Source organism: Elephantulus edwardii, unplaced genomic scaffold (assembly GCF_000299155.1).
Source record: "Elephantulus edwardii isolate Elephantulus edwardi_28Jun2011 unplaced genomic scaffold, EleEdw1.0 scaffold00085, whole genome shotgun sequence".
NCBI classification, from domain to species: domain Eukaryota; kingdom Metazoa; phylum Chordata; class Mammalia; order Macroscelidea; family Macroscelididae; genus Elephantulus; species Elephantulus edwardii.
The window spans coordinates 929687-939783 of NW_006399835.1; the positions used below are offsets into that span (position 1 = coordinate 929687).

The following is a 10097-nucleotide window of genomic DNA, read 5'->3' on the forward strand; positions in this document are numbered from 1 at the left end:
GCAGGGTTGTCTCATCTACATAATGCAGATTGTTAATGAATCTTCCTCCAATCCTGATGCCACATTTCTCCTCATACAGCCCAGCCTCCCTGATAATCTTTTCTGCATATAGGTTGAAAAGGTATGGAGCTAGGACACATCCCTGGCATACACCCTTCCCAATTTTGAACCATGCAGTATTTCGTTGCTCTGTTCTGATGACTGCCTCTTGGTCCAAGTATAGGTTTCATATTAGCACTATCAGGTGTTCTGGGATTCCCATTCTTAGTAGGAAAGCTTTTAAATAGAGCTTCAGGTATCTGTCTTTATGACCTTTGGTTAGATTAGTTCTTGAATTCTTTAATGATTGATGTCTGGCTTTTAGCTGAGGTTTAAAAGTACATGTAGGAAGTGCTATATGCTAGCTGGATGAGTAAATATTTGATTAACATCCATTCATGATCTTAAGTAAGCCATGACTAATAAAAGGGTTGGGATTAAATAAAACATGATAAAACAATGGAATTCAATGCATTCTGCTTCATGGAAATTCCACGATATTCACTTCTGAGTAATTCTTTTATTTCTTCTAAAATGAAGATGAATTCTACTCTGAAGAAATAAAGAACTGTTTTTAAATAAACCAGCATTGTTTAAATAAAAGGCATTGGTGCCTTTTCCCTTGCTTAATAGTATATCCATAGTATGACACTAAATGATCAATTCTCTAATAAATTTCCAAAACTCATTGTCATGTGTCAGAACCAAGTCAAAGCTGACCCTCTGCTGGGTTTACAGAGACTGTTAATCACAAGAAAGACTGATTGCCTATCTTTTCCCCATGGAGTGACGGGTGTACTCACATTACTTTCCTTTGCATTGGAAGCACAATATCTTACTTCTAGGTCTCTAGAACTCACTCACTGTAATAGGTTTATTGTTTGTTATTGTGTGTCATCTCATTGGAATCAACTCTTGGTTGACTCTCCAGCATATTTTCAGAGACAGTAAATCACATGTGAGGAGATTGTCCATCCTTCTCCTGTGGTGCACGTTGAACCCCATACCAAAGAGATTAAAGTGCATCATCTTAGCTCTAGGCCACCAGAGCTCCTCTATAATAAATTTGACTAGTTAGAAAGTAGAAATAAAAGGATATTTTTAGTAAGATAATCCTTTAGAAGTAGGACCTGGTTAAAGCTAAACCTGTGCTTTAGTTTGCCTCTGGAATTATCACTCTGATCTAAAACAAATATGGGTGAAGCAACTTTATAATTTATTGTAGCAGAAGGAGTTCTGGTAACCTCATGGTATGGACTTGCACTGCCAGCTGAAGAGCATGTTGTTTGAATCCAGCAATTACTCTTGAGGAGAGAAATGGGCAGTCTCCTTCCATGAAGTTTACACTGGAGGGTCAGCTACGAGTTGGTACCAATTCATGGGCACATAATAATTTTAGCAGACTAATAAATGCTTTCAGGGGATTTTTTAAATCCATGTATAATGTCCTTTATTTTAGCTATAAAGTAAGTTAAGAAACTATCATATTCTTTAGAGATGTTAATCACTGCATTCTTTAAATAGCAAATGTTGAACATAACTATTGTCTAAAAAAGATGGTTGTGTGTAAATAAATTAGATAATATCTGAAAAGTAGAATATTAGGTAGTCATAGAAAGTGTTGACAAAGAAGTGTTAATGATATAGAGATGATACTTTACTATATTTTATGCTTATATTATGCTCTATGCTGTTAAATTGACTCAAAATGATTCTAGGTTTTATTATTATCATGAACACAACTATCTAAAATATTCCCAAAAGAAAAATATATCAATATATTAATATTAGTTCATATGTTTATCAGGATTACAGAGGGCTGTCTTCTACATTCTTCTGTATTTTTCTATGTCTGAACCTGTGTTTTAGCAGAATGTAAATATTTTAATGGCATATAAAAATATGACTCCATTATTATTTGCTGAGTGGACAGACAACCAAAATGTTTCCATTTTAATGAGAAAGCTTGAGAAAGTTAGGATGAAACTATACATATCAATTATCTATGTATTTATTGAGGATCTCTTAGGTGCAGGCTCTGAACTAGTGACACAATATATGCAAAATATCTGTGGCTAAAATGAGCTGGGCATGATTAAACAATTCAGAGAAAACAACTGGCCAGAGTGAAGAGAGGTCCTTAAAATAAGTTGGGAAGATAGACCAGGTCCAGATTATTTTAGCATTCTAAGGAGTTAATATCGCATAAAAGCAAGATTCTGCTGAAAATTATCCAAAAATTATGGGAATAACACATCAGCCAAGAATGCGAGATCTGCAGTCTGGGTTTAGACAAGGCCATGGCACTAGGGATATTATAGCCAATGTTTCATGGATCTCAGCTGAAAGAAGAGAATACCAGAGCTATATCTATCTGTGTTTCATTGAGTATGCAAAGGCATTTGAATTTTTTTTTATCACAGCAAAATGTAGTTAACTCTGAGAACAATGGAAATCTCAGAGCACTTGATTGTGCTTATGCAAAACTTATACTTGGATCGTGAGGCAATCATTAGAACACAAAGTCAGGAAAGATTTACGCCTGGGCTGTGTCCTGTATCCATACCTTTTCAATCTATATGCAGAACAGATCATCCAGGAGGCTCTCTGAGGAGAAAATGGCATTAGGATTGCAGGAAGAGTCATCAACAGTCTGTGTTATGCAGTTGACACAACCTTGCTTGCTGAAACTGAGGAGGACCTGAGTTATTTGCTATAGAACGTCAAGGCCTACGCCCTTAAATATGGATCTGTGTCAAGAAAACACTAGGCCAATAGGCAGCATCATGAGAGACAGTGAAGAGATTGAGATTGTTAACTGTTTCAGCTTGCTTGGCTCCACCGTCAAAACTCTTGGGACCAGAAGCCAGGAAATCAGAAGAGGAATTGCATTAGGAAAGTCTACTGTCAGAGACCTCTCCAGAGAACTAAAGAGTAATGATGTCAGTATGGAGACTAAGATGTGCCTGGTACAGGCCATAGTCTTTGCAATTACTTGCTATGAATCATGCATCAGAAATCTGGAAAATGACTAAGAAGAAAAATTGATGCCTTTGAGCTGTGGTGCTGGAGAAGAGTATTGAATATACCGTGTACTGTTAGAGAACAAACAGGTTCATCCTGGAGAGGGTGAAACCAGGCTGCTCCTCGGAGGCAAGTATTCTGAGGCTCCATCTGACATACTTTGGGCATTTTGTAAGGAGGGACCAGTCCTTGGAGAAGGACATCATGCTTGGAAAGCTGGAGGGACAAGGCAAGAGAGTAAGACCCCGGATGAGATGGATTGATTCAAAGACTGGGAAAATGCACGTAGGTATGTCAGAGACAGTAAGGTTGGCTCAGGATAGAGCAGGGTTCAGAACTATTGTACATAGGTTCGCTATGAGTTGCAAGCCACTCAACAGCACATAGCAATAAACAACAACAAGGAGATTATTTTGTTCTTTATGAAATATGTTGGATTTTTCCATTTAAGCTCAGAAAGTTTTCAGACCACAAATAATCCCAATTGCTCACATCCCCCACCATCTTTGCTAATTAAAAATTCTCAACAGAGAACTTGTCTTTATGTTCAGCATTTTGCTTTGAAGACACATAACTGAAAAGTGATAGTCATATAAAAATAAACCAAACCACACAGAAGGGCAGAAATCATGTCTAGTTTTTTTCACTCTTGCATCTCTAGTTTGTTTTGCAGTGCCTGGCATGTAGTAGAGGTTCATTAAATGTTTAATCATGAAATACTTTTGTCAGCACTTTGTGTAGCCTTGAAAAATGACAGCTAATAATTTTTCTGAGAAACCTTTAAAGAGTAAAAGCATTATTGGATATCTAAATGTAGAAAAGGGATGCTGAAAAGCACCATACTGGCTAAGTTCTTTACAGCTGTTAGGTAAAGACCTTCTGGTGTCACAAAGACCACACTGACAGCTTTCCTTGGAGAAACTGGGACTTCCTTATGCCGTCTTCTTGAATTTTCTGCTTTCCTTTCCTTCCTTATTGTTCTAAGGTGCTCTTCTCTTACCTTTTCCAATCCTTCTGTTGAGAACTAGTTAATGCCACAGGTGAGATATTACTTGATTCCATGTCAAAAGGTGCAGAATATTAAGATCATGAAAATAAGTTTAGATAGAATAAAATTCTTCTGTGGCCTTCTAGAAAAATGAGAAACCTTTAGTCTTAGGCTGCTCAAGTCAATGTTGATAACTGCAAAAATGAGCATACTGGTCATAACGTAATACTCTTATTTGTTGTATATGAAGATATGCTTAGCACTTTTCAGAGAGAAAACAGATTCAGATTAGGCAAAAAATGGTAGAAAATTGTTGAGTGCTTTCTTAATTATTTACTTGTAAATCCTAATTTACTTTAAAATTTTAACTTTGTTTATATTCAACTTTTAAATATTATCTTAATATCTAGTAAATATTTTTAAAATATACTGTTAAATATACTATTAGTGTTTAATTCAATGCAATTCAAATAATATTTATTGATCACCTATGTAACCAGTACTGTTTCGATTAGTACAGAAGCAGTTTCTTCTCTCCTGGGTATTAAGTCATTGGTATTTCAATAATTTAATATGGTTGTTAAGTGGCCAACATTAGTGTAAACATATAAAGACATGCATTTACTCCTGAGTTGCTTTTCAATGATATGCATTTATGCTTAAGATTTAAGATGTAAGCAGATGGGTTTTATCTGCCTTTACAAATCCCATTGCCCTCCTTCCCCCAAAAAAGTAAACTTCAATTGAATATTTAGAATCTGCATTTACATTGTTTTATATTTTACTAGAATTTTTCCAATTTTCCAAGTCTCAGAATAGTTATTATGTCATATTGCCACCTCCTCAGAGTTTCTGAATATATCTGGGATGAAGCCTAAGATTTTGCATTTTAACAAGTTGCAAGGTGTTAATGATGATACTGGTTTCCGATCACATTGTCTTACTGCTTTTTAAATGCCTGAAGATAAGAATTATTTTTGAAATCTTCCACTGAATCTTTTATCTGACTCTACAAATGGATGTATTCACAAACCAGTACCTACTAGTTTAATCTTTCTTTACAAAATCATAAGAACAAAGATCCATTGACTTTATCCCCTTATCCTTAACTTGAAATATCTTGTTAACTTTTTTCACTCATTTGAAGAGAAAAGGGAACTTATTTTTTTTCCTTTTTGTTTACAAATCCCATATTTACTATATGGGGAAGAAATGGCTTTTTAAAAGTCTTACCTTGAACTCTACCACACCCAGTATATCTGGAGATCAGTTTTGATCCCATTTTTCAAACAGATTTAGGGACCATGCCTTGACCAAGGAGTACTGATGCCTTGTAATCAAGCTCAAGCATACAAGAAATATGACTGTTGAATCATTCAACTCATGGAAACACCATATGGGTTCTTATTCTGTAATCTTTTTGGAGTCAGATAACTAGGACTGTTTCTCACGACTACCAATTTTTCAGTTAGCAACCAAGCCTTTATTAGGGCTTCTTATACAAAGCATAAAATATGTCAAAAATAGGTATCAGTGTTATTAGTCCCTGGAAAAGGTGAGATACTCTTTTAGTCTCATTTTTATCTATGTTAGTTGCCTTTCTGAAAATTTTTTGTTTTACTATCTTTCTGTTTCTGATTCCTGTTCTTATTCTTATATTTACTATAGTCTTCCCTCCCTACCCCCTGCTTTATTCAGTGACCATAAAGACAAGCTCTACATCAGAGGCGTCATTAAAACTTTAGATGCTAATAATAATATGCCATGTTTATATGTGCTCTCACTAGACTTTGAAATGCTTTTTCTTGTTGTTGTGTACTGTCAAGTCGGAACTGACCCATAGCTGACCCTCCAGAGGGTTTTTAGAAGCATTTAATTACACAGGTGGACATTGCCCATCCTTCTCCTTTAGAGCAGCAGCTGGTGGGCTCGCTTGCCTTTGGTATTGCAGCATAGCTTCTTGCCACTAGACCACCAGAGCGCCCTGTATCAGTCTTTAAATCACACTTAGTATACTAGGTATATGAAAACTAGGTATATAAAAAAGGATAGACTTTTATATTTTTGAATAATAGTTAATTTTTAAAATGCCTTTTTTTTTTAAAGGAGGAGGAGACAGACAATGAAGAAAATTTTATTGATCTTAATGTTTTAAAAGCCCAGACATACCGCTCGGTAAGTTACATTCAATATATATTGTATGTAAAACCAACAAACCATTAGTTACCCATATTCTGCTTTAAATTAAAAGAAATAAAAAATTGCAGAACATTTTTTGTGTGTATATCTTTTGAAAAATAGCTGACAAAATTATTTTTCTGTATATAAAATGTACAAATTAAATATAAAGGTCTGTAGGAATGAGTGAGGCAGCTTCCTGCCCATATCATGACAAATCAACATAGTGGTATTGTTTTGTTGTTGTAGAAATCGTTTTCTATCATAATAGACCAATATTTGAAAGTTTTGATTGTTGGAAAATAACTTAAATAATTTCTGATTTTTTGAAAGAAAATAGATTATATTAAGAACAGTACATGAATGGGTAATCATGCATTGCTTTAGATCAGTTAGTGCTTGACTTTAATTATGATAAAAATAATTCCAATTTATGAAGGAGTAAATATTCAATGAAATATTTAAAAAGTGATATTGTTAGATGCCATCAAGTTGATTCTGACTAATAGTGACTCATGTATCTTCTTTTTCACTGACCCTCCATTTTATTAAGCATGTTATTCTCCTGTAGGGACTACTCTTTTCTAATAATATGTCCAAAGTATGTGAGATAATGTGCCTCTCCAAGGAACAGCATGCCCTAGTAACATGTCCGAAGTATGTGAGGCGAAGCCTCATCATTCTTGCCTCAAAGAGCACTCTGACCGCACCCTCTCCAAGACATATCTGTTTGTTGTTCTCTTGGCCATCCATGGGATGTTCAGTGGTCTTCAGCACCACAGCTCAAAGGTATTAATTCTTTTTCTGTTATCCTTATTCATTGTCCAACTCTCGGGTGCATAGCTAGTAATCACAAAGACTATGGCCTGAAGCAGATGCACCTTAGTCCGCAAACTGACATCATTACTCCTCAATAATTTGTAAAGGTCCCTAACTGCAGATTATCTCAGTGTGATGTGTCTCCTTATTTTCTGACTGCTTGTACCAAGGATGTTAATCGTGGATCCATGCAAGATGAAGCTTTTGACAGTTTTAATATCCTTTCCACCCATCATGTCACTGTGTATTGGTCCAGTGGTAAGAATCTTTGTTTTCTTGGTATTGAGACACAATGCATACTGAAGACTACATTCCTTGATCTTCTGCAACAAGTGCCCCAAATCTTCCTCTTTTTCAGGAAGTGAGTAAGTAGGATTGTGCCATCTGCATATTGCAGGTTATTGATGAGTCTCCAATCCTGATGCCATATTCCTCTTTATAGAGTCTAGTTTCTCAAGTAATTTGCTTAGCATATAGATTGAACTGCTATGGAGATAGAATAAAACCCTGACAAACTCCTTTTTTAATTTCAAACCATGCAGTCCTCCCCTGCTCTATTTGCCCAACAGCCTCCTGGTCTAGGTATAGGTTCTTCATGAGCACAATCAAGTGCTCTGGGACTTCCACTCTTCTCAGAGTCAGCCATAACTTGTCATGATCCACACAGTCAAATGCGTTTGCATAGTCAATAAAGCACAAATAGACATTCTTCTGGTATTTCTTACTTTCAGCCAGGATCCATCTCACATCAACAATATCCCTGGTGTGATGGCCTCTTGTAAATCCCATTTGAACTTCTGGAAGTTCTCTATCTATGTAGTGTTCCTTGGAGAAGGACATGATGTTGGGAAGGGTGGAGGGTTGGTGAAGAAGATGAAGATTCTTACCCAGGTAGATTGACAAGGTGACTGCTGTAGTGGGCTCTAGTGTGTTAGGAAGTGTAAGGAAGACACAGGACAGGGTTGCTGTGACTCGACGGCACCTAACAACAACAACATGTAAGATAATGTCTTGCCATACTCACTTATAAGGTACATTGTGAGTGTACTTCTTCCAAAAAAAAATTGTTTTTCCGATACCTCATCATGTGGTCAATATTCTTCATCAATGCTGTGATTCAAATGCGTAAGTTCTTCTTCAGTCTTCTTTTTTTATTATCTAGCTTTCACATGCATGTGGGATGATGAAACTTGGGACAGGGCTCTTTTAGCCCTCAAATTGACATCTTTGCTTTTTAACTCTTTAAGGAGGTATTTTGGGGCATATTGGCCCAATGCAATACGTCATTTTTCTTTTTCCTTGACTGCTGCTTCCATGGGTATTGACTAGATCCAAGTAAAAGGACATCCTTGACATTATATAAGTAAGCAAAGGAATATTAAAAAGGAAAGAATGAAAGACAACCAGTATGAAATCTTGCTTTGGAAAATAGAATATAGTAATGCAAATAGAAGAAAGGATGAAGGAAAAGAGCTGAGCAGAGAATGTCAAAAGGAACCTCTAGAAAACAGTATTATAATAAAATGTGCAAAGAACTTGGAAATTGAAAGCCAAAAAGGACAAACATGCTTAGTTTTATTCAAGCTGAAATGAATGACAAAAAAATTCAAGTTTTAAACTACAATAATGAAAAAATTAAACTATGCTGGAAGCATCAAAAGAGGGTGGGAGGAATACAGAGTCTCTGAGCTAAAAAGAATTGATTTAGGTTCAGCTAATTCAGGATGTAGCATATGATTAAGAACAAATGATATTGAAGGAAAAATTCCAAGTTGCACTGAAGACATAGGCAAAAAACTAGGTTCCAGGAATTTAATGAAAATAAAAAGTACGTATGGAATTTAGGCATATTTCTATATGTATGTTGAAGTGTAATGTAGTATATTAGTATTGCAAGCTCAAAAAAAGATATATTGAATATAATGTTATTATTATTCAATTTTTTTCATCTCAGTCTTTTTAAAAAAATTTTTATTTTATACAGATATATTTGCAAAGTTTGAATACACTGTGTGTTTTTCACACAATATCCTTCCAATTTCCTTCACCCTCCCTATTTAATTGTGCAACCCTATGATTAAAACCCCTCCCCGCTCCCCCTCCGACCCTCATACTCATTCTTCAATAATAATTTTATACAATATTTGTCCTTGTGAGACTAACTTAGTTCACTCAGCATAATGTTCTCCATTCTCTCTCAGGTTAAGTAGTAATTAAAAAATCATTGTTCCTGCATAAGTTGCTGTTGCATAGTATTCCATTGTATCAATGTACCACTTTAATTTTTTTGTCTGATTTCTGTAAATAAATTTAGATCTAATTTTAAGATCTAGTCTTCGGATATTAAGACCTCCTTAACCTCTCTACCCAAAGATTAATTACCAACTTGTCATTTTATGCCTTAGTATTATTAGTTATTATTAGTTGATGTTATCATCTTAATTTTACCACTTACTAGATATCTGACCTTGGACAAGCTCTCATGCTTTCTTTGCCTTAGCTTCTTTGTTTGTAAAACAAAGGGTTTAAAAAGGTCTCACCTATTTTATAAGGTTTTGAAGATTGAAAGTACTGCATGTAAGATGCTTAGGAATACCTGGCACACAGAAAGTGTTCAATAAGTGTTGTTAGAAACTGAAACCATATCCCTCTTGTCTTTACTCTCTAATTTGATTTGTTAGCTTTTGATATTATCCATTTGCAAAATACATTTTTCCAGTAATATAACATAAAAGGCATTAAATAAATACATCTTGTAATATTTGTCCTTTTGTGACTGGGATATTTCACTCAGCACAATGCTCTCCAGAGTCAACCATTTTGAATAATATTGCATGAGTTCCTTGTTTTCCAATGCAGCATAGTATTCCATTGTGCGAACATACCACAGCTTCTCTAGCCATTCGTTTGTTGATGGGCACTTAGGTTGCTTCCAACTCCTTGCTATTGTGAACAAAGCTGCAACGAACATGGGCGTGCATATATCTGCTTGGATGTCAGCTATGGTCTCTTCAGGGTATATTCCCAGTAGTGGAATTGCTGGGTCAAA

General features: G+C 35.4%; 1 protein-coding gene across 1 annotated transcript in view; it reads left to right on the plus strand.

Annotated features, from left to right (window-relative positions):
• IFT57 (intraflagellar transport 57 homolog (Chlamydomonas)) overlaps positions 1-10097 on the plus strand; it is a 155023-nt gene that overhangs the window by 14854 nt on the left and 130072 nt on the right. Inside the window, exon 5 of the mRNA XM_006889996.1 lies at positions 6158-6226. Within this exon, the coding sequence (XP_006890058.1) occupies positions 6158-6226 (69 nt within the window). The remainder of the gene's footprint in view (positions 1-6157; positions 6227-10097) is intronic.